Source organism: Numenius arquata, chromosome 9 (assembly GCF_964106895.1).
Source record: "Numenius arquata chromosome 9, bNumArq3.hap1.1, whole genome shotgun sequence".
NCBI lineage: Eukaryota > Metazoa > Chordata > Aves > Charadriiformes > Scolopacidae > Numenius > Numenius arquata.
The window spans coordinates 54012855-54038112 of record NC_133584.1 but is presented as its reverse complement, the minus strand read 5'-3'; the positions used below and the strand labels follow the sequence as shown (position 1 = coordinate 54038112).

Here is a 25258-nt window from a genome sequence, read left to right as displayed (position 1 = left end):
TGAAGCTAAGGTACTTGTCTCCACCTCCACGGCTGGTAGTAGCGTAGCGCTGCAGAGAAACCCAACGCGGGCCTGGGGCCACTGCAGTAATCCAAAGTGCTTTGTATATTATGGTTAAACAGAACTCTCTCTTAGATCTTTTTCTCCCCCCCCCCCCCCCCCCCCCTTCCCCGAATGCCACTGTTTTTCTTTATAGCTAATGGCAGAAAAAGGTTTTAAGCGTTCATGTACACGTCTAGTTACACCTAAATGCAACCCATGCGAAACACTGTATTTTTTAGGTGGGAAAGTGCGATTAAAAACAACAAAAACAAGCAGAAAACACACTTTAAATGAGATTCTTTGATCTCAGATTTGATTATGGGATTTTTTTCCATGTTTCATTTAGTATTTATTAGCATCATACCTGTTTGAGATATTTTTGTGTCTGGTACATTAACAGCATTTTGTATTTTGATGGAAATTGTTACAAACTTTAAGATTTGATTAAATAAAATGTAGCAGATTTTTTGTAGCAAGTTTCTGATAAAAGGGTTTTTTGCAAGTCTCAGGTTCTTGCTGCAGAATTTTTTAAAAATATTTATTCCAGTTTCACTTACTCAAAGAAGTTTTTGTTCAAGTAACAGCAGCACTTGTGGAAGATAAAACTGCATACATTTTTAAGAAGATAATAAATTTATATAAATTAAAAGAGTTGAGAATTTTAGTCACCAGTGAGTGTGGAAAGCAAGTTTAAGCTAATGCCTACCATTAAAAATGGTTCTAAAAGGTCAGGTTTCTGAAGGAAAATTTTTACTGTCAGTTGTTGATTGGGAAAGATTGTTAAGAGGCAACTTTACTAATTGAGGAGCTGCCATGTTGTCTTAGAGAAAAGTAGCTGATATCTGATGTTCTAGTGGACAGCTTACTTAAAATGATATACTCGCCTTCCTCGCCCAAATAACCACACTTCAGTTTTTGTTTTCCTTTACAGATGTCTGGTGGTTATAGCGTTAAAACAGCTGTTAATCTCTCCATGTGGTCTAAACTTGTTTACTCTTTGTATGTTTTTAATTTTTCTTTTTGGCCACATAGCATTGGCAAGAGTTTGTACAAATTGACCTCTCTTCCTTGTTTCTTGTTGTGAAAATTGCAAATAAACTCCTGTGTGAGTCCCTGCGCTGGGGTCAGTGACCTGGGGCTGGCCAGAAGGAAGGAGGTTTCTCTCTGGGGCCGGTGGGGCTGTCCTGGAGATAATAGAGTTGCTCTTGGGGGAAGTTGATGGTTCTGGAGTTAATTGTATTTGCAAGCTTGAATCTCACCTGTGATTAATTTTTTTGTTTTGTTTTGTGTCCTCTGTATTGTTACTTGATTTCCTCATATGCCAATGTATTTATAGGATTACTGTTTTTTGTAATATCTTGTCTTCCTTTTTTTTTTTTTTTTAAAGTTGGTGGGTCAGCTCTGGTTTTACCTTCAGTCTCCTGAATGGCAGGTCCTGCAGCTGATAGTCATTTATTTTGTTTTTATTTTATTTTTCAATCACAACATAAGCTTGAATTGGGGCTTGTACTTGCATCTTTTGTATCTTGTACATTGGGTTATTTAGACATCGGGGAGTCCTGTTTGGTTTCATTAACGTGTGTCTACTTTGTGGATTAAGTAGACTTCCTTCATCAACTATGGTATATTTTGGATTCTATAGTTTTATTCAGAACTGTGTTTAAATTGATGTTTTGCATTTTGACTTCATTTTACGTTAGTTTGAAGTAAGTTATTTAATTTTTTTTTGAACTTCTGGAAATTTTGAACATTTTACTGTAATTTGTAATATAACTGCTGTGAAATACTTGAATAAAGATGACAAGAAAACACAGCCTTAGCTCCTTCAAAAATGTATGTAAAAGAAATGCTGCTTCCTAGCTGATTTCAGTCGTTCTCTTACCACACCTCCGTGATCTCACAGTTCAGACGTTTTACTCTGGGATTTTGCTGTTTAGTTTATTTTGAGCAGTTTTAACTTTTGCTTTCAGTGCTTGTCCGTTAAAGAAAAAAAACCTTCTAGTATTAATTTTGACTGAAGAAGTGAAATTAGCATTGCACGTTGGCGAGTGAATAACGTAACTGTCATGAAGTTATGCTCTGTGCTTAGAAAATATGTTATGTTCAGTTGCAGGGTACCAGCCGGGACTGCGAATAGTACCTCAGCATCCAAGTGATACCAGAGTTTCTAATTAGATGTTTTTCTGAAGAAACACTCTCTCTACTCCTTATCAAAATTGTTCTTACTTTTTGTGGCGTTTGGGGGTTTTTTGGTTTTTGTTTTTTTTTTTTTTTTTTTGTTTTAAGATATAGTGAAAATTTATCTCGGAATTCCTTTAGTGTGTCGTGTGTGTGTGTGTGTCCCCAATAATTCATGCATAGGAGAGCAAGCTGCGAGAGGTTATGCAAGTGAGGAATCAATCCACAGCTTACTCCTTGGCAGTTTATTCGGAGCTAACAAACATCATGTCATGTATATAGTGTGGAACAGAGTATGAGAAGCTGTTCTATAGATCCGCTACAGCCTCTCTTGAGGTGCAGGACATAAACACACCTGCTTATTTTCCTCTTTTCCTTTCTGTGTACCTTAAACTATGGGGCTCCTGGGCAAAAGGCTAGTTGAGGAGGAGGATAGTAGTAACTTAACTCACATCTGGCTCCGATTCCGCTTTTATAGGCGTCTTTGAAAGCACAATTAGATATTAAATAAAAAATATATTATATAAATATAATAATGTAGAAAATGATAGAGAGAGCCTAGGCCCATTTGTATCAGGATGGTCAGGTGTATTGTTTTTGAATGGCCTCGCCAATCTCAGCACCTCACTTAACACCATCCAAGGGGTTTGTGGTCTGTGAATAAAGAAAGGAGGCTACGAGCTCTTACCTGTCTGCTTCTTTCAGGAGTGGCCATGGCCCCGCTAATGGAGAGAATAGTTTCAGGCCTGGGTTTTTTGGTGGCTGTAAAATGATCAGCCAAAAGGGACAAAAGCTGTGCTTTGTCTGGGCGCTGACAAAAGGATTCTTGTAAAAATACTTAGTGAACTTCGAGTGGCGCTTCAAAAGCGTGAATTAGTGAGGAATAGTTGCATCAGGTGTTGTTAATAGAGCCTCAGTAAAAGCTTGCGCAACACCTATTTGTCAAGTGTTCACTGTTTAACGCTGCTTCTTTCTGCTGTTGGTTTCTGCCTTGAGCCTATTTTTGAAATTTCCCATATTTCTTTAAATTTGCAGTGTTGCTCATCCCCTGTTTCCTCTTTTAAGCCCCTTGGATAATGTATTTAAATAAATTAAAAATGAGATCCTTTTGTTCTGTATCTCGGGTAGGATTTGGATTTGGATTTGTAATACGTGGGGTTTTCAGCTAGCACTGCGCGTGACTGCATTCTGCGAGCTAAATCAGTAAACTGATTAATGAAGCCAAACGCTTCATTTTTTTTTTTTTTTTCCTCCTCCTTTTATGCTTCACTTGTGGTCATGTAACTATTATGTAAAAATGAGGGATTATAAACTTTAACACTAATTAATTCAGCCTCATTGCATTTCTAGGTAATTTTTTTACACTGTGATCATTTGCATAGAGAGTGTGTTTCAGTTGAACCCACTGCCAGTACGTGGCTGTGACTACTACTAAATTCCGTTTATTTGGGGGATGCATTTGAGTTATGCTATATTGAGCCTTTCTTTAAATAGTAGAGAAAATCCTTTTCCTTTAAAAATATGATAAGCTCCTAAGACTTAAAACGGATTCACCACTTCTAGTAAACTTCTAGTGTAAACCTGGCCATCGGCCAGGTTTGTGGGTGCTGATTTGACATAAAGCTTTCAGGTTTCAGGTGCAGAAAGCATTTTTGAGTTAGTGCTGTGTTAGAAGGCTCCTAACGTTAAATTACGAGAGTGGGGCAGGTTGGGAGCAGAGGAAGAGGAGGTTTGGGCTCCGCATTTGGGGCATCGCTGCTGCGGCAGGAAGGACCCGTGGGCATCTGCAGGAGCTGGGTCGGTTCTGCTGCCGTGGACTCCTCTCCGAGCTTTGTTTTCTTTATTTCTGTCTCTTGGCAATAAGGAATTTGGCAGAGTGCGGGTGAGAAATGTACAGGTCCCCGTGCCTGGGTGGCTGCTGGGAGTGCTCACACCGATTGTCATCCTGTTTTTTCATGGAGATGAATTATGTTGTGATGAAAACCCCTTTGCGTCAATGTAAAACTTGAATTGTGCTATAACCCAGGGGTGTTGGACAGTGTCTGTGTGGAAGTAGGAGTCTGTAGAAGATGACCTGTTGGCTTTGGGACAGTGGATTAAGTAGAAGGAAAGACTTGGGGAAATTTCAAAAGGGCTGCCTTTGAAATATTTCTTCAGCAAAGGAAGTAAAGCAGAGACCAAAATATTAATCCTAGAAAATATGTTAAATTTGTACTAGTTAACTTGCTAAGAAATTGAGTCTTTCTGCTGTAGAGGGAAAGAATGTGATGCTGTTTCAGTTAAGGAACTATTTCTTATCTCCACAACCCCAGCTCTAGTTCTGTCGTAAAGGTGCTGCGTTCTCTTGCTGACGTTGTTACACCTTCTAGAATCCCTTCTGTGTGCAGGCTCCTGGAAGAACCGTGATACCTGATTTTGGTGATAGGGAAGGACAAACTGCCAATCTGCTCTAGGTTTCTAATGAATATGATTCTGAAATGAGTTTTGAAGTGATGCCCGCTGCATTCTCTATGACATTACAAAAGGTGTAGTGAGATAAAGGAAATACAAAGTGAATAGTCACATGTTGTGTGTGACTATTAACATCAGTTTAGTAATGAATTACTATTTTGTGTAGACATTTTAAGTATTGGAAATAGAAGCATGTCAGACTACATTTTCATGAAGCACCGGAGATGTAACTGGTTTAAAATTAATGTCTAGCCTTTCTACTGGGGTTGGAGTGCTTCAGAGTCTTGCTCTAAAATTTAAAGCATGTTCCGAAGGCAGAAAGCTTTTTTAAAAATAAAAAGCTTCCTTTTCACAAGAATCAGAGGACAGCCACGAAAGCACAAGCCAAGCATAAAATTTACAGTGTTAATCTTTTCAATACATGAGAATAAAATTTGGAAATGAGCCGACACCTTATGATGATTTAAATGTTTAGCAATTTGTCACCAAAATTCAGGTTTATTAACGGAGAATAAAGTCGGCAGAAGACCACTGTTGCATCTGATGCCGTGGCACATATGATTTAATCTCATGCATGTGCAGGGTCTACTAACTTAGGTATGGCTTAAGTGTCTCTTCAGTAAGGGCATCTGTTCTTGATCTGCAGAGTTTGTGCATCTGCCAGCTCTTTGAGCTCTTCATCAGGCTGTTAAGCTCATGGGTAGAAACGCGTGCCTTATTCCTCATTTTTTTTTGGTCCAGCTTCTACTTCCAGGCGCTGCTTCTGGTCTTCTCTTTATGTCTAGACACTTCATACATAGATATTTCACACATACCCCCCACCCCCAAAGATACTAATGCGCTGTGATCAAGAAGCCTCTCACTCTTCTTTTTGCTGAGCAGAACGAGCTCTTTATGGCTTTCACTGCATTTTCTCCAGCCTTTAAGTCAATTTTGTGGCTCTTTTCTGCAGTAGGTCGATTTTTCAACATCTTCTAAAACATTTGTTCACAGAGGAAATTGATGTGATATTCCAGCATTGGTCCCACCAGTGCCATAGACAGAGCTAAAAATCGCTGATTCCTACTCACTGTTCCCCTTTTTACACGTCCGAAGATCAATTTAGTCCTTTTATGCCATGAAATTGGGCTGGGAGCTTTCGTTGCTTGACTCTTCTCAGACTTGCGGCATTTCGTGATGCTGTTCTCCGTCCTGAATGTCAGCCTTTCCTCATTCCCACCTCTCTGAGGGTCCCGCTTAGCTTTATTAAAACAAGTTTTGCGTTAGTGGTCCCAGGCAGACGGAGGAGCCAGCACGGTGTGTGTGACTCGTTCAGTCCTCGTTACCCTCAGGTCTGGGACTAGTGAGTTACGCCAACGTTTTCCTTCAAGAGCTGTGGAAGAGGAGGATCCCCCCATTAGAAATACTTTGATAATACCAAATTGAGAATTACTCAAACAGATTAGATATTCCTCGATTAATCTGCCTATTTTTGGCCTGTTTAATATTTGCTGTCTGAACACTGTACAGTGAGAAAATTGAAGTATTTTGTCACAAGCTGTTGAAAATCTATTCCCTTATCAATCAAATGTGTAATCCTGTCAGAGAATGAGATCAGGTTTGTGTGATACGGCTGATTTTCTAGAAAATCGTCGTATTTATTCTTATCTCTTTGATTCACGATCAGTTTAGTTAGATATCATCTTTCCATTTTTACTTGGGATTGATGTCAGGTGAATGCCCTGTAATTACCCACTCATTTCACTTGCCCTTTTGATGACTGTCACATTATCAGCACTCTTTCTGGAATACCCGCGTGTTAGTAAAAATGAGTATGAGCAGGGCAGAGACTTCTGGGCTTTCTGGAGATGGCTGAGTGTTTGGTTACCTCCTGAATTTTAAAACCCCGATCCACCGGGGAAAGTCTAACATCCTCTGCAGGCAGTACGCGGTCTGGACATCTTCATTCCCGTAGGATAACCTCTTGCCAGATAGAAAACAAGAAACGTGAGCCGTTCCCAAGCACTCCCTGCCACGTTTCCACTCTTCATTTTCCCCGCAAAGGCTGTGTGTGGCGTTTATACGTTCCAGTACGTAAGCAGGCGGCTTGCAGAAAAGCTGCCCACAAACTGAAGCAGGTAAAATTGAACCCGGTGTCAACGAGCGATGGAGCCCTGTATTCATTGGACATGAAAGTAAACAACTTATTAAAAGATGATCTCTTGCAATGGAATCAGAGTGGCTACAGCAATTCCAGTGGGCTTGGAAACTCGGGCTTGCTTTGCGAGGGCGGATTATTTTAACTTGGGTGGAGGGACCGTGTTTCTGGCAGAGCGTAATGCTCTTTGTACTCTTAGTGTTTGGTGCGGCACCTTGACGATTCAGTTCATCAATCTCCGATGCTTTCCACCGGCACAAGGACATTGTGTTACAAATTAGGGGCTGCTTTAAGTTCCCAAGATGTGGAGAGGAATTGGTTCCTTTCTACCTGTAAGAGCTATGATTTTTATAAACATGTATTTTTTTAATGAGGTGGGAAGCGGAAGCTTATGTAGGAGCGTCACTGGTGACCTTAGTTAGGTGTCTGCTCTTTAGCCACAAAGATGGGGAAAAAAGCCACCAATGCTGGACGATGGAGACGGTGTGTGTATTGCCTGTGGTGGGAGGCATGACTTCAAGCAATCTTCAGCTTAGCTCCAGTTGTCATCACAATTCCTAGCTCTGTATCAATTCGCTTACAAGCCGCATGCTGAAGTTGCCGTAATATCCCTATTAAAGCCCCTGGGATACCACTGCTGTTCTCTGGACAGGTCGTGAAAGGGTTTGAGCCCGTTGGCCAATGTGAATCTTGCCGTGTAAGATCCGGGATGTGAAGTCCAAAGGCAAGAGAGAATGCCGGTCCAAAATAACGGATGATGAAATTAAAACCAGTGGGCAGCCTTTCCAACCTTCCCTGTACAGACCATCGCTAAGGGAAGATTCAGAGGCAGTTTTGGCTTGGTGACAGCACGGGAGCTTCCTTCTCCCAGGAAAAGCCAAAACATTTCTCAGCCAAAACATTCAGTTCTGCGTGTAAAGCTGCTACTGACCGAAGTAGAATTTGTTTAGATAAAGAAAATTGGAATTTGTTACTCCTTAAGAAATCCGCCAGCTAAACAGGAGTTACTAAAAGCAGTGTGTGTTATCAAAAGGAAAAACACCGGTGACTAGCAAAGGGAGAGTCGTTTTTCCAGGTATTCTGCCACCTCATTCTTGTTCCCAGTCCCCAGCAGCTGGAGACCGCGCGGGGCCGTGGTCACGCTCAGCTCGGGAGCCCGCGATGGCAGCTCTTGCTTTCATGAATTCTAAGCTCAGTGAGTGTTTAATCAGGCCTCAAACAGATCGGCTTTTCGGGGGAAAATCGGGTGTTTCTGTTCTGGTATCGCTGTCCGGCTTAATGTAATGAGTGATGGAATCGCTGTGCCCGAGACACATCCATCTGCTTCCCTCCAGAGCGTTTTCTTCCCGCCTTTTCCCAAAGTCTTAAAGTTATCACCCCAGAACACTTGCCGACGGTGGGAGCTTACCGCTGCCTTTCCTGGCATCTCTACTTCAGCCGAAAGCCTGTTTCGGCTCCTGTTTTTGAGCCGACTTGAAATGGGAAAGGAGGCGTGAAGGGGTGAGCTTAAGGGTCTCATCCAATTAAAAAAGCTTGTATTAGCGTGACAGGTTGTAAAAATGTCAAAGTGGATACAGAGTCAGCGTCCTCCTGGGACCTGGCACGGGCACAGCCTGCTGGGGACGCTGCTGGGGACGCTGGGTGTGGGTTTATCCCCCACTTGAATATAAAGTCACCTTTTTCAGTGGGTGACGGGGAGGCAGCACGGGCCCCCAGACCTTGCCCTTGCGTTCGAGACGGCGGGGAAAAGCTTTGGGATCAGTTCCAAGGTTTAGAGATGTCCTTCAGGAGATGCCGGGTGGCTGAGCGGGTGGGTAAGTGCTCGAAGCAGTTCGTGCCTTCGCCGCCTCTGCCGATGGAAGCGGACGGCGCTCGTGGAGCCGGGCAGAAGCTCCGGCTGCGGCTCCTCTCCCAGCAAATCCCCGCAGCCGCGCGGAGCCGGGGCTCGGGCTGGCGTTCGGCTCCTCTGGACTGCGCCAAGGGCAAGCTGAAGTGTAACGAATGCTCTAATTAGCTTGTTCCAATTGCACTGGGCTAAGCTCAGCCTCAACACCTAGCTGCAGTTAATTAAAAGACGGGGTTGCTGAGGTTTTATTAGTACAGCCGGTGGATGAAACACCGGGAGGAAGGTGGGCGAGTAAATTGTCAGGGGTAGGTGATTACCTGAGGGCGGCGAACAGCCCCATTTGGAGATCCCTCCCCTTCCCAGGTGAGCCAGGGGAGAGTCAACCAGCGAACAAAAGAGTTTTTATCCTTATCGGGCTGCTGAGCCAGCCTGTCCCCTGGATTCCTTCAAGCTTTTAAGAAGAAAAATCTCCGAGCAGGTGTGTGTGCACATGACTCGTTTGGCAAATGCCCTCGGCCAACTTCCGGGAGGGGAACTAAAATAATTTCCACATACAAGTAAAGCAAATAGCCTGTGTCTTGTTCATCCTACCAGGTATTATTGACTAGCGCCGAGTAAGAGATCTCTGCAGAGCGGTGATGGAAAGGTTGGCAACTCATTCCGCTTGGGCTGGGTTTCTGCAGCGTGCTTGGGTGGGATTGAATTGCGAGGCTTTTAGTCGTCTCCCCAGGCTGTCCGACCTCAGCCACTACGCCCGAACTAAAATGTTTAAAATCTGCTGCTCACGCTCTTAAACACTTGCATAGATGCACCCTGTAAGAACCGCAGACGATTTCAATGCGTGTTAGGTTCTTCCCGTTATTGTGTAGGGGAGACGTTGCCTCCTAAGATCCAGCTGAAACGTTCACTGCGGTGGTATCTGAGAGCAGTTATATTTGGCTCATCTTTGTTCCGCATCCAGTTTTACAACCCCCAGATGACACCCTAATGAAACATCAAAGGAGCCAGAAACGGTTGCACTTAAATGCTCTCTGGAAGATGTATCCAGTGAGGTACAGAGCTCCCGCTCTGGATACGAAGGAATTCTGACCATAGGGCAAAAGTGGCCTTCAGCCACGGCAGCAGCCGTGCAGTAAATCCTGACTTTCATTTAAAACAAAACACACACACACACACACACACACACACACACAAAAGCTGTTTATCAGTGGTTTTTCGGGATCATTTCCTCAACTATCTTGAGCCCTTTTGTTCTTTACTTACTATTAAATTTGGGGAAAGAGATGAAGAAGAACCAGTCTTGCTGAATAAAATCCAAAAAAGCACTGCTAAGAATTTTTTCCGAAATGAGAATGGAAGCGCTTTGGAAGCTACTGAGCATTTAAATATTAGCTATAAATTTTTGGATTTGGAGAAGAAACTAGTGGATGGAATGAACCCGTTTTTGTCCCCGGCTGGGTGAGCCCTGAAGTCCCTGCTCATGCGCTGCTGTCTCTTGGTCGGTCGTGACAAAATTAATCCAATCTGGATGCTGAATCTAGATCTATAAATATATTTATTATAATATAACAAGAACTTAACAGTAAACATAAACTATATACAATACCATTACAGATAACCCTGTTTTTAATATTATTCACAGAAATAGCCAGTTTTGTTCCAGTGTGAGAAATGAAGAAATAAGCTAAATTGGAAATGTTGAATGTGTTTAGGTCTTGTTGACAGGTAGCACCTCCTTTGGAGGCAGACACACACCAACACTAAAATTAGTCCTGCCCCAGGCAGTTAGAAACTTGTGCTCCAATCTTTAGGTTCACACTTGCACCCTGTTTGACATAAATACTTTAAATGACATACCAGTATATAATTTTGTTGTGCTTATTTTTTTTTTTTTTAATCTTTAAAGAATAAATAAAACAACTGCATAACAAAGGCTGGAACCTCACTGTCAAAATGAGAGACTTGAGTCACCCTACAGCTTGACTCAGCTGACTTGAGCACTTTTTCTTTAAATACTGCAAGATACAAATTTCCTTTTTTTTTTTTCTTTTATTTTATAAAGGATTATTAATAAAATAAGATGATTAGCTAACCATCTGCATTGATTTCCCCGAAGCTGTAGGCAGACCTCCCTCCGTATAAAAAGGCTAGCGTATTTGGTATGAAATTCAACCAGATATTGACTGTAAGATCTCACCCACGCCCTGTGTAGGACCCTCCTTGAGTTACGGGCACGGCATTTGGGATTTGAGTCTGCAAAGGCAAGTATGGCAACTTTTTTCCCTCTACTTGGAAAGAAATCAGGCAATCCTTTGCTTGGGGTTACTTCTTATTTGTGAATTTTAAGATTCTTTCCCTTGCCCCCTCTACATTACCCGGTCCGTCTCCTATTTGATCCTTTTTATGTATAAATTTATAAAGAATTTCCACATCACAATGCTCTCTGGATAGACAATATTTTAATATATATATATAAAAATATAACCCCTGTGCTGTGCATATACTTACAACTCTACATAGTAATCACTTTAAGTCTCTTATACTGGGCTTAAGTCTATGTGTTTTTCTACCGTGGGATTTAAACTCGTGTGTTTAAAATCTGTAAATAAGAGAAGTATAAGGTTTCCACACCTATGGGGAAACTTGAAAAATAAAATAAAAAAAACTTCTGAGACTTTACATGAAAGATAGTGGCATAAATCCCAATGTAAGGGATTTTGGTTGAGAGCCAAAACTGAGGCATCTTCTCCGTTCGCTGAAAATGTGGCAATCCCACGCTAGGCTGGGTGTTTTGACGTGATCCCAATCAGAAGAAGGGAAGAGCAGTTTTATCAGGAGAATGCCTCTGGAATTGAAACCGTTCTCATTGTGTATTACGGGGATCAAGCGCTGCCAAGTTCGCCCATCAGCAGAAACCGGGAGGAAAAGGTTAGAAGCCCCCCCACCCCCGGGCATGGCCCCACGCGCCCACACAAGTGTCACCGGGAGCAGAAACTCATCCAGCCCAACAGACCTTTTTTTTTTTTTCTTTTTTTTTTTTCCCCTCATCATTTTACATGGAATTTATTACCAATGGCTATTCTTCTTCCCCCCAGTCCCCACCTCACCCCCCGCTCTGGGCTCTGCTCTCCAGAACTGAAAGATTCCTTTGATCTGATGGAAGACTGACATCAACGTAAGCCATCTGTCACACAAGATTTCTCTCAGGCATTGGTATTGAAAAGCATGTATTTGTTAAAAACAAATGCAGGAATCAAAGTGGTAAGGACACTTTGACCTTTCAAATAGATTGATGCCTAAAGTGTAATAGTAAAACTAATCTGCATGGTTATTTTAAGAATCAAGCTTGAGCTCTAGAAGTAAAATGCAGATTATTTTTTTTTTTCCTCTCTTCCCCAGCTTAAAAAATAAGTGAAATTCTATTGCACCTGGGTTGACCAAAAGCCGACGTCCAGAACAAGTGCCACTATAACATCTAGTGACACCCTCGTATTATTAAGTTACAATATCTTACATAGCACGGAGCTCTCTGCTCCTTGTTCACCAAAAGGTGAGGATGATTTTTCTACATTCAATGTAGACACTATTCAAGACTTTAGAGCAATATGTTCACTGGCTGGCTTTGCTGCTTTGCTGCTTTGCTGTGTTTCTTAAGTAGTAGTATTCTCCTTGCCCGCTTTCGACGGGTACAAACAGTTCTCCGTCCAGCTCCCGGGCCACGTCAGCCGCTCTGAATGTACTTCTTGATTACTACGCAGCCGTGTCGAAAAACAGGGCAGGGCATATTTGGTAGAAGTGTCCACGTGTTTGTTTTGGGGTCGTAGGCTTCCATGTTTCCCAGGGCAGGTCCTTCGCTGCTAACGATCCCACCAGTGGCATAAATTTTTCCATCTAGAACCACCGCGCTGCATTTTTTGAAAAAAAAAAAAAAGAAAAAAGAAAGTTTTAGTTAGTCTTCTTACCCAACAATTTTCTTTTTAGGATGAGAACAAACCCAGTCTTTTGTAACACGGGGTAAACGATGAACACACCTTTTATTATTATCTATATAAAGGTGTGTGGGCATTTCTCTTCCCTCTCCCTTTTTTCTCCCCCAAATTAATCCTTTTTGTGTTTGTTCTGGGTAGGTAAATGTTGTCTCTAATTAAAGCAACAGAAATTAGTCCAAGTGAGATGTTTCTCCAGCCCGCGTATGGACGGGATCTGCAGCAAATGTGGCAGGACCACACGTCCCTGTAACACCACGCACACAAAGAAGCAATCCAAGCAATCTGGGGTCCCTGCCCCCTTGTTTGGAATAAACCCTCACTTCAAGTTACTCCTCTAATTATCAATGAATGCTGTGAAGGGGAAATAAAAACCCTCCAAAAAATGCTCTGTTGCTTCAGCCCCTTCCACGGTGGCAGGGCCTGGCGGTCCTGCTGACCTGTCCTCCTTGCGCACCCAGGAGGGCTGGTGTCAAAAGCCAACCCAGGGCACAGGAGATGATGGTTGGGATGTGCAGGCGAGGGTTTGGCAGAGGAGCTGTATGCTGCCCTCTGAAGAAGACAAAAGAACCTTACTGCTTTTTAAAAATGGAAGTGTTCGACCTCAGACACCTCTTGCAAATCAAGGATAATGAGGCTGGGCTAAGCCCGTGGTCCGTAGGCTCTTGCTAGGAGGGAAGGTGCAGAGCTGTGAGAAGTAGTTGAAAGAAAAATTGCCTTTCAGCCTCATCTGTTCCCCCTCCTTCCACTTAACCCCTCGGCCTCTCCAGCAATCGTGTGCAGGGCATGACACTCACTTTGTGCTAATGAAGGTGGACAACGAGGGGCTGGGCTCCCGTGTATGTATTTGGAAGGGGCAGAAGGACGATGGAGCCAGCAGGCAGCTGGGTGGGAAAAGCCTCTGCAGAACTGTCATGTTCTCCCTGCTGCCTTCCCTCTGCTTTTCTGCCTGAGTTTGCCCCCCAACATTTAAAGATGTTAAGATGGAGGGGGCTGACAGTGTTTTTTCTGATGGTTGGAGTCTCTTCCAAGAGGTCTTCTGGTAGTTGGATCCCTTCCAAGAACAGCTGGTGGATGGTTGTGTTGGGAAGGAAAAGAGACTTGGAGAGTGTATGCCGGAGGATAGCAGGGAGAAAAAGAAGGAGAGGAAGACAAATTAATTGCAGCCAAGAAGGTGGCCTAGATCTAAGAAGCTGGAGAAAGGTAGTAACCCTGTAGGCTTGGTAAAAGTGAAGTAATTTCTTTAGCTAATTTTGAATTAGCAGGAAGAAGAATAATGAAAAGTGATAAAGGCAAAAGACAGAGAGCGCTGGAAGACCCAGGATTAACCAAGACTAAAATGGCACCAACAAAGTAGCGCGTTTCTGAAGAACACAAAACTCTGATGTCCTTGTGGAGAAGCAGAGCCTGAGGTTAAAAATAAACCCACAATGACAACAGTGAGGACTCAAATAAGCCTAGTCCCTGGGTACCGCCAGGAAATAGGAAATAATGAGAATCTTGTCAAAATAACTGTTAATCTGAAAGGAGGAGGAAGGAGAGAGAGACTTGAAACACTTGATTAGAACCTATCCACAAATCAGCAGGGCTGGATGATACATAGCCCAGGGTCCTGAGGGAGTTTGCTAATGAACTTACTGAACCACTGGTAATTATTTCTGAAACGTCAGGGAGAAACGGGGAAGAATGAGGACTTGAGGAAAGCAAGTGTCATCCTGAAAGACGGCTCTGAAAGAGAAGGAGCCCACCTCCAGAGGAGCCGGAGTTGGCGGCAGAGGCACCACCTGGCAGGGACTCTTGCCAGGGCTGAGGTTCCTACGGAGGTGGCAGGACCACCTGACCCAGTAAATTGGGCAAACATGCAAATTCAACTGTGGTTTAGGACTTAAAATACTTGTTGGGGGATGGAAGCCCATTTCTGTAATGGAACAAGTTCCTATTTAAAAGCAAGAGAGGCTGGGAGTTACAGTTTGCACGATCCGGCAGGGCCCTCCCCATGCTGTCTTCCCCCTCCCGAAGACAGTCCCACTCCATGCTGAGACAGTCCTGATGTGCTGGAGGGGCTGCTGGAACCAGCAGGGTGAGAGCTTAGAAATGAGGCCACAGGGTGGTGGTTGCTGTTTGTGTTTCACTTTGGTTTTGCAATACTGAAGTTGAAGGAGATGGAAGCTTATTTGAATTGGAATGTGGTTTGGGATGTGCCGGGCGGAGGAGGGTCCAGTGTCAGAGATGGGCTGTGGTACAGAGCGGCTTTGCTCAGTCATTAAATGCTGCTCGATCATTAAAAAAGCACCCCTACTCAAAGCTTGACCAAAAAAAAAAAAAAAACAACAAAAGCAAATGGGTTAATTTAGCAACTTTTTTGGGTGAAGTGGGAAAAACCAAACAAAGTCCAAAATAAAGCAAAGATCTCCTAGAGCGAGCTGGCTGCAGAACTACCCATAATGGGCAATTAAATGAAATACCAGTGTGGAGCACGGAGCCTGGGGCTGCTTCCATCGGTGTTGATGATCAAGGTCCACTGCCCATGAATGGCCTCAGCTAAGTTTTAATTTTCTGCTGTGGACACACTGGTGTAGATGACACACCTCACACCAGCACAGGAGAGGACCTTAATGGCTGTTGCCATTTACATACGGGACGTGTCTAATACTTAATGCTCATTACCTGAGGAGACTGCTCTGCACGGAGCATTTGATCTGGATGGGAAGAAGGGGACGGACAGAGGGAGGACCCTCTGCGAAGAGCTTTCAATCCACGGTGTAGGTGACCCTGGGAACAGCAGCTGAGCAACCACCAGCCCTTCCCAGCTGACTGTGTGCTGCACAGCTGAAGTCTGGCCTTAAGTGCCTGGTACCCCCTTAGGCATCTAGTGTTAGGTCTCCGAATGGGGACGTGGGTGCTTCATGAATTCCTCTGTAGCATCTTAGCTGCCCACGTTTCTTCTAGTAAAGCCTCCTCTGTGGCATCTCCAGTAGCAGCTACTCTTAAGCCGGAGCCGCTGCCACCGTAGAGCAGCCAAGCACACCTTCCCCAAAGGCTCCGGGTTCCCCCCAGCCCCGTGCTCTGGATTAGGGGTTACAGCTGGTGGGCAGATGCTCTTGTTCTCCAGCACCTGGGCTATGGCACTGAAAGACATTCGTGGCCAGCGGTGGAGACAAGCAGCTCATACTGTAACCTCCCATCATGGTGCTGATGCGTCGGGGAAGAAACGGATGCTGAAATTCCACCCTCTGAAAGCCTGCATGAATTTTAAAGGGTGATTAGATGAGCTTCTGCCCCCTCCCTGTGCAATTCCCGTAGATAGCACTGGCATAACACTTCGATTGTGAGTCATGCCTGAGGTTAGGAAAAACAGCGAGCTACTCCTGCTCTCGAGAAACAGGCAGCTCTAAGTACACAGCGGGTACTTACGTGTGCAGGGGACTTTGGAGACATTCTGGCATCTCCAGGGCTAAAGTGGCAGGTAGGTACTTAAGATCAATTAGGAGTTTAGTCCTAGATTGCTGCTACTCTGCGGTATTAGGACAATCACTGCTAATTTCTGGGACCTTAGGGAATAGGAAACTCAAGTGGGCTCTAAAACCTTGAGGAAAGCGAGTGGAAAGGAAAGCTCATGGCTCTCTCTTCATTACTGTGACAATATTTCTTTTCTCCCCTCCCTTCCATCCCATCAGCTGTAAAAACATCGTTACCAAGGCTGATGTACAAAGAAAGGAATAATTACAATAATTAGGATGCGAGTTTATTGCTCGGTGCCATTAATCCTGCGAGATAAAATGATTACAGGCTGTCAGAGCCTGGGAAGGAAGGAAGCTCCGCGCCGCAGAGCCTGGCTGCGGGGACGCAAACCCTCCCCAGCTTCGGGGGCAGCGGGACCCCCGTCTCTCCGGCAGCACGCCCCAGGGTGATCGGCATCGAGATGGAGGTCACTTCATCTACTCCTTCTAGGAAAATACATTTCAACATTTTGCAAATTATTAGCCTGCAGGCTAACGACCCCGCTTCCCGGGTAACTACTGCCCTTTACGAGAGAGGCCTCACCTATAGCCCTGCAGCTGAGTCACCCGCGGTGCCGGGGTCTCCTTTATTGCCCAAACCGTGAGCAGTGTCAGAGGATCATACTGTAACTGTCCCCCGACACTGCCACCGCTAGTCCGGTCCATCTGCTGACCTCCACAAAGCTAAGAATCACGATCCTAAGGAAATCCCAATGAGGCTGAAGGGCACCAAGGGCTGGTGGGGACCTGGCTGCCCGTGGTTGGAGTGCTTGTGTGATCTGAACACCCTTTAAATCTCCTCTCTGCCTACCCACCTTGCAGTTCTTCCCCAGATTGAGCAAACAGGCAGAGAAGATCCCTCTCTGACAGCTGGCCATTAAATGACTCGATAGAAAAAGCCAATCATTGAATCACAGACTCATAGGACAGCCCAGGCTGGAAGGGACCCCAAAAGACCATCTGGTCCAACCTTTTGTAAGAAATAGAGCCTTGTTAAGATTGTCTAGCACCCTGTCCAATCCCATCTTGAAAACCTCCAGCAATGGGAACTCCGCCACAACCCTGGGGAGGTTGTCCGAGTGACTGTTCACACTGTAAAAAAATTTCTTCCTTATATTGAGATGAAACTTCTCCTGGTGCAACTTGTACCTGTTGCCCCTTGTCTCCTCCGTGTGGCTTCTTGCGAAAAGAAAGCCTCCGTTCTCCTTTTAGCCACAGCATACTGTGATGAGATGTCCCTTGAACCTTCTCTTCTCCAGGGAAGAGAGACCTAATTCCTTCAGTCTTTCCTCACAGGGCAGGTTTTCCAGCCCTTTGATCATCTTCGTGGCCCTCCTTTGGACCCCCTCCAGTCTGTCCACATCTTTTTTTGAGTTGTGAGGACCATAACTGGACACAGTACTCCAGGTGTGGCCTGACAAGCACTGAGTGGAACGATCACATCTCTGTCTCTGCCAGTAACGCCCCTGCAGATGCAGCTCAGGATCTGATTTGCCGTCGTTGCTGCATTTGACTTTGCATTGCTTTTTAATCGACTTTTAATCACATGTGAGCAAATCTGCTCATGCTCCAGCTCAGGTGTGGGGCACCAGGGCTCAGCACAAACGAGCTGGGGGTGCTTTCAGCAGGTGCCCTGCTCAGGCAACTCAGCTGCCATTGGTTTGGTGGCCACTTCCCACCAAGGGTGTTATGGACCCTCCGTTTTTCATTCAGAAGCATCTTACAGTGGAAGTCTCCTGATGGGCAGTAGGTTGGAATCAACTCGAAGGGGAGGATGTCACCGTCTCTCTTCTGCAGCCTTTGAGAGCTAAGTGCCTGGGACCTCCTGCTCCAGCCCTTCCCTCTCCCAGCTGTGATGGCTGGCCGCAGCACCAAGCAGTGGGACTACCAGCAGCATTCCTTAATTTTGATTATTGTTATTTTTAAATTTCCTGCTTAGTCCTAAGGATCACATCAGCCTTATCAGGAAATGTTAAAAAGAAAAAAAAAAATAAATCCTATATTGTAATATCTAGGATTGTAGAAGAGATTTGAAACAGCTGAATTAGCATGTTGTTTTGATTCCCTGAAACTTAATATCTTCTGACTCCACAAACAAAGCTCCTCTCCCTCCTCGCTCCTGCCTGTGCAGGCACACGCGCTCACTAATTTATTTGGAGCAGTTCCATCAAGGTTATTAAATATGATCAGTTAGATAGACACAGGCTCTGCCTAGAAGAAGAAAAATAAAAATCAGTGCATTTAGCAATGGATGAATTTCATTCTTGCCCTAAGATTTCGGGAGGGTTTTCCTGGAGGTGGAACTGAATTGTCGCCTGGGTGGGTGATAGGATAGAGAAGCCTGCAGGGCACCATGTGCCGCGGGAAGCAGCTCGGTGCGGTGCTGGGCAGAGCTGCAAAGCGCCCCGGAAGCTTTTGCTTAAACCAGGGACCTTTTAGTGAAACCTGCATGGGGGTTTGTAACGCCGAAGTGAAAGGCATCTCCGTGGGTGGTGGTGCTCCGGGTGCCAAAGCGTTCTCCCAAGCCTGGTGGGGTGCTGACAACCTGCGTGGCTGTTTGCGGCTGGGGTGGCAGCCAGGTTGTTGTGTTCGGGAGGGCTGGAGCTCGGGTGGCCAAGTCGTACTGCCAGAGGTGTCATCTTTACAATGAGATGGATAAATGAGGGTCTAGATTAGTCATGGTCAATTAGGAGGATATCATGCCACTTCTTGGAGCGGGATTATTAGTGTGGGTGTTTTGGCCAAGCTCCAGTTGTATTCTCCCCTATTCCATGAGCACTTTCCCTTGCTAATGATCCAAAACCATCATGTGGCATTGTTACTTATTGCTGCAAACCAGCAATGTTTTATTCCAAAGTCCGTCGCACATCAGTAACAGCCCAAGTGCTCTGTCTGTATCAGTTACGCTTTAATGCACATCGAAATCCTTCATGTCATAAACCGCTACAGAAATTATTGCTGCGAGTCTGGCGCGGCAGTTCTCATCCGCTGTCCGTGGAGCACAGGCCCAGCCACACGTCTCCTTCCAGATATGCTGGAAGATTTTTGGTTTTCCCTTCTGGACCGCAAACGCTTCCAGCTGCAAATGCTGCCTGCTGAACAGCTCAGCCTTCACCTCTGCAGGCTCGAGAAGTGCGCGGCCATTAAGGAACCGTGCTCTGTAATAGCTTCACCTGGGAATATCCATCCAAACAAGCTCTGCTCTCACCCCTTCCAGCGCCTGGAGTTACCACAAACTTTGCAACGAGGAAAGGAATCATCTGGGGGAGTCTGCGGCTGGTGCTGTACATTAGCAATGCCTGGCAGTTAAGCACAGGAGTCACCATGCTTCACTGTTCAAGAACAAGGGCTTATTTAAAAAGAAGAGGGAAAAAAAAAATCCACAAGCCGACCCTGGTTTTGTGCTGTTCTGCCCGAGTCGAAGTTTTATTAAAGATTTCCATTCGGCAGAACCATCTAATAAATCTTACTGGTTAACAGTCAGAGGAGGAGGAAGAAAATGCTTTTCTGGTGTCTGTTGGGAATTGCTGGTACTAAATTAGCTGCTCTGGAATTATTGCTGGCACCATCACGCTGCTGCTGTTGCCCCATGGAGGCTCTCTGTAGCACACGCCTGTTTGCACGCCGCCTGCATCCTAAGCAAGCAGAGTATGGAATTTTTAATCATGCACAGAAACGCATTCAGTGTTCTTTTTGCTCGTGGAAAAATCGACTCTTGAAGGGCATGGAGGGAAGGGAGAGCGCCTGCCTGCAAAGGGAAGACTCTCCAGCGCTGGAGGGCAGGGATATCTTGGCAAGTCCTTCTGGAGGTAGTGTCCAGCAGAGCAAGGTGTGACCGTCTCGGCTCTTCATCCCTGTCAGCTGCTGCCTCCACATCCAAAGATCCCACAAATGAACAGGACCTGCCAAACCAAGGTGCCCATGTGGCAAACAGGACACGCTTGTGTGATGTTTGGGAAATGTCAAATATTTTCCTCACCCTTACACGTCGCGTGGAAGATGTTCAAGATCCACGTGTGAACTCTCAGCGAATTTTAAAACACTTCAGGCCTGTTACAGCTCTTTGCCCATTTGGCACCATCCCTTAAACGGTTAATTCCAGGACAACACAAATTTCTGACCGACTTCCATCAGGCTGGGCTTAATCTGAAAATGATGCTTAATTTGCTCTTCTGTTGATTGTGAGCTGGAGACCTGAGTCATTTAATTTTTTTCATTAAAAGTAATTTAACTTGATATTAAAACCATTTGAATGGACCTTGACTTTTTCACGTGGGGACTGTCACACACCTTTCTTTTCCCTGTCCTCGAAGCCATCACGCTCCCTACTCACTAGGGTGTAGAAACAGTGCAGATAAAAAGAAAAGTGATGCGGTCAAGATTTTTCCCAGCAAATTTGGTATCGAGTGATTCCTGGCGAGAGGAGATCAATAGCACACAGTTAATTTTTAAGTTGTTTATGTTGCTGCTTTTAAGCCATGTTTTTTGTGATCCATGCTAATGAGCGGAATGAGGAGTTTATAGATTCCTAGGCTAAGGTCAGAAGGGAGCTCTGTGCTTAGTTAATCTGAGGTTGTGTATACGCAGGCCATGGACTTCTCCCCAGGCAGTATCTCTCTTGGAAACTTATCTAATCTCCTCTTAAGAACACCCAGTGTTCGCCCCCTCCCTTGCTGGTTCACTGTTTAATTATCCTTGCTGTTGGGAAAGTGCCTCACTTCAAGGCTGAGATGTGTAACTTGACTTTCTAGCCCTTCTAACCCGCTACGCCTTTGTCTGCCAGACTGAAAGCTTTTCCATTTGCTCCCAGTGACCGAGTCACCTCTCAGCCTTTCTTTGATAAACTCCTGAAATTTCACGTCAAAGATCTGATTTGCAACCCGGGGTCATTTTTGCAGCTTCCCTTTGAACTTCTGCTGATATTTCCACGTGTCGACGGGCGGACCCAAGGCCTGTGCTCATCTCGCCAGCGCCGTACGCAGCAGCGCTCGCTCTTCCCAGCTGTTTCCATTTGGGTGTTAGGGCTCCTGCGATACATCCAACATTGAACCGACCTTTTATCCACCCCATTGCGCTGAGAGCTCGCGTTGTGTAGCGCCGAGTGGCCACCTTTATGTCCTCCTGCGAGTGCCTGGCTTTCTCAGGGGAGCTTAGGCAGCCGGGCTGGGCAGTAGGGCTCACGACTGTGCTTCCTCCATGTAGTACTTTGCATTTAAAAGCCTGCTGCGAACTCGAGACTATCTAACCGAGACATGCAGATAACTGGCTAGAATAGCTCCTTCTGTAATATTTTTTTAAGCCACCAAGTGTTATACCACCTGCAGCCTTTACCAGGGGAGATTTTCGATTACCTGGATTGTTGGTAGATATATTAAATAGCATTGAAGAAGAATCAATGCTTGCTACCGGTGGCCTTGCTCAATGATATCTGCTCATTAACAACTACATTTTGAGATCTGTCAGTGAAGCAGATTTAATCTCTCTAATGTGTGCCTTGTTAATTCCATATAATACCAGCCAAATACCTTGGAGAAATCGCAGTATATTACAGCATCACAGTTGTCTTTAGCAGCCATGCGTGTTTTATTAAAAACCAAAACAAAGAACAAAATCCCCCCCAAAAAGCAAAAAAGACAACAGGTTGGCTTAACAAGGCCCATTTTCCGGGAAAGCGCTTTGATTGCTATTCATTATATTATTAGTATCTCGTTATTTGTTGATGAAATCCCAAATTAACCACTCCGGTATTTTGCAGAGCACCAACATCAGGCTAAGTGAGGCCACTTAGCCTGACGTTGGTACTTTGCAAAATTAATTACTGCACTAAAATTCTCCTTTTCACCTTTTCAAAATATGGAAACACTTTGGCAGTGCCCTGATCCATCCTGAACTGTAAAAGTTATTAAAAATCAACATTAGTGGTTCAAACAGCTTCTCAGCGAAGTCTCTAAAGACGCCTGCCTCCAAGATGACTGGGTTGCCTGATTTGAGAACTTAATTTCTGACCTTTTTCGTTCCCATTTTTCCTCGCTGCCAACGGTGACCGTTTCTGGTCCCCTCGCAGCAGAGTATGGAACCAAACCTTCTTGCTCCCTTCTGAATACAGATGAGAAATACCCGTCCGATTGGTTTGTGCTACACTTTGCTACCTCATCAGCCTTATCAGCAATGGTTTTATAACTGATTAAAATTACAAAATTGATCCCAAAAGGTTTAAAATGCCTTTCTTAGCCCTTAGTACTGCCCTGGTTCCCCCAGCATCTTGTAGCAGTAGCCAGTTTTTAACCTATTTGTTACTTCTAACCCCCCGTTTTCCCTATTTCCATACATACCAATTTGTTTAGCTTTTGTCAAAGGTTTTACATTCCCTTTTGGCTGAAATATTTTTCCTAGCGCATTTAAGAAATTTTGAAAGTGTGCCTTTTTTTGGCATCCAATTAAGAGGTATTGAACTATTCCCTTTTTGGTGACCATCCCACTATAAATGTAGGTTTCCAGTCCACTGTTGCTTAGGCTTTGGAAAAAAAAAAAAAAAACTTAAAAGTTTGAAGTTACTTTTTGCTGATGGGTGTCATATTCTACTTAAAACCAGTTTATTACACTGCCTAAGCAGCAGCTAATATTTAGGTCACCAGTTTACTCTCCTTGGTCCATCAGAAGGTTTCCCAATGGGTTCCCTTCTGCGGGGTGCAGAGCAAAGCATCCCTTCATGTTAGAAACCTTGGGAAGTTTTCGGGTGAGATGCTCAGCCAACAGCCCCTGGTTGAAATCACCCACGACACTGCAATTTCTCTTGTAGTGTATTCCAGATGCATAATTAACAGATTTTTTGGTTATGTTTTATGAAACAGAGATGTTCAAGGAGCAGCTCATGTCTCTCTATGGGACGATACGGGAATGTATCAAATGTACAAGCCCCTTGCGTTTAATTTTACTGGTTAGGGCTCTAATCCTGAGCTGCATTGTACCCTTTGTTTCTGGTTTTTGGGAGTAAAATAGCATTAGCATCTGCCTGAGCACTGCAGGCTCCTCCTCATCCTGCTTTGGATGGGAGAAGGGAGAGTTGACCTTAGCCGGGATGCACACGGCCGCAGCCGCCCAGGACCGAGTCGGCTGCTCTGACCCCTTTGCTTACAACAAAATATGCTTCAGCAGCCAAGAGAGGGCGCTCCTTAAATTAATAAAAGAAAAGGGAAAAAAAAAAAGAGAAAATCTGGAAAAAAAACAGCAAAAAGAGAGAAACCAGGCATGCTTTCTTAAGAAGAATTTTTCTCCACCGAAGTGTAAGGTTAAATGCAATAAGGTAAAACATGGAGGCGATTTTCAACCTTAGGATGGGGAGCAGGGCCACCCCTGGGGCAAGGCGCAGAGCTCTTGGCTGAACGTTTTGGAGATGCGGGTCCGTTGTGGGCCTGGCTGCTGCCCCGTCGCTGCTTCTCCTCCCACCCCGGCCAGTGTTTTGCCGTGGCACAACCCCTTCGCCCTGCTTTTGCTCAGTGCTTCAAGACGCTGCTGCATCAGGCGTCGATAACAATCCCTCACCCAGTGCCCGCGGCGCCGTGCGAGGACCAGCGATGGCTTTTCCCCGTGAAACCGATAGCCTGGCCAGTCCCCAGTGCGGGGACCTGCTCTGCGAGGGGCTGGCGCTGCAAAAAGCCCGAAACAAGCCTGTCTTTCTGTAACAGCCACGTAATACTTTTTAAAAGGCCTTCAAGTGCTGCCAGTACCTGCCATGGGTGCCAAGTTTTATTTTTGTCAGCCAAAGTTTGTTAAACCTGTCTGTGCCTGGGATCGGGGAAGTGAGCCCAAAAAGCAATCAAAAGCACGTAATAAATAATAATTAATATCAGTGTGTGGTGCTTACTCAGTATTTTTTTTTCTTTCAAGGATCTTTTAGCTAGTTGGCAAAATCGCGTTCCACATTATGGTGTCCTCTCCTACAGCAGATATTTGTCATCCTCCGGTTACACATGGCAAACTGAGGAAAGAAATGTTCCTGTAGTCTGCTGGAGGAGCCCAACACACGTCCCTCCCTGCGATCCATCGCGCCTGAATGTGAAGACAGGCGGGAACCATAGCAGGGTCCTGGATGTGTACTTTGGGAAATGCTGTGCCCCTGAACACGTATGAAAAAAGAGATGAGGCAAACCCCCAGGTGGTACACACCTCCCTTCCCCTCTCCCCTTCACTGTTAGGTAGCATTAGCTTATTTATCAGCAGAAAATGTTAAGGCACCAGTAATTCAGTTTTAATGGTTTTTCTCACCTGCAGAACTGCCTGGAGTGGTTCATGTTGGGACCTGCTTTAATATTGCCTTTTTCTGGGTCATAGATGGTGGTTGCTCGTGCATAAGCTCCTCCAAGAATAAAGATGAACCCATTGAGAGTGACTGCAGGAGCATATTTGTTATCTGTCAATGGAAAGCAACACTGAGATCAGTTTTAAGCTTAGGTTTAGAGACTGTTTTTTTTATTTATACATTCCCCTTATTTACAGATAAGTCACGTTTCTCTAAACCTCCAAGGCTAGGGAAAGAAAAATGAGGAAACCTTTCCTGGTTTTGTTCTTCTCTCTCTAAGTTCTCAAAGGCACTTTTAAAGTTCATCAGTCCTTCATGCCCCAGTATGCACCTCCCTCTAAACTGGTAAAGTACAATTATCCTCTCCGGAAGCCTAATGGAGTCACCGTGAAAGCTCCACTCTTACATATGAAATTAAGATGTCAAGTTGTTTCAGAATTTTGAATTGCTTCAAATTTTAACTCAGATGCTTCCCATGGCTGTGCAGCAGCTAAGTACAGAAGAAACCCACAGTGCAGAGACACCCTTAATAATATCCAAGAGTTGATTCTCTTTTGTATTCTGCTTTTGCTTGTGTGAAGGTCACCCACATAATCCAGAAGATTTTCCAAGACCCATTTTTTTCCCCCCTTCATCTGTCTCGTAAATTCACCTGCATTTTTATTTTCAGGTGTGTGTGTACCTCCAAGCAGTCCTGTATTTTAGCAACGAACTGTGTGAGGTTGGGGTTTGAAATTACGCCAGTCCCTTATCCTAAGTCAGGTTCAATCAGAGTTTCCAAGGATGCTTTAAAATTCTTGTGTTAGCTGCGGCATTATT

The 25258-nt window shown here is 44.8% G+C and overlaps 1 protein-coding gene across 1 annotated transcript in view; it reads right to left on the bottom strand.

Moving 5' to 3' along the window:
* Positions 1 to 11694: 11694 nt before the first annotated feature.
* Positions 11695 to 25258, bottom strand: part of KLHL29 (kelch like family member 29) — a 244924-nt gene continuing 231360 nt past the window's right edge. Inside the window, exons 11-12 of the mRNA XM_074153745.1 lie at positions 24406 to 24550; positions 11695 to 12559 (exon numbers count right to left, since the gene is read on the bottom strand). Coding sequence (XP_074009846.1) covers positions 12376 to 12559; positions 24406 to 24550 — 329 coding nt within the window. The 3' untranslated portion in view covers positions 11695 to 12375. The remainder of the gene's footprint in view (positions 12560 to 24405; positions 24551 to 25258) is intronic.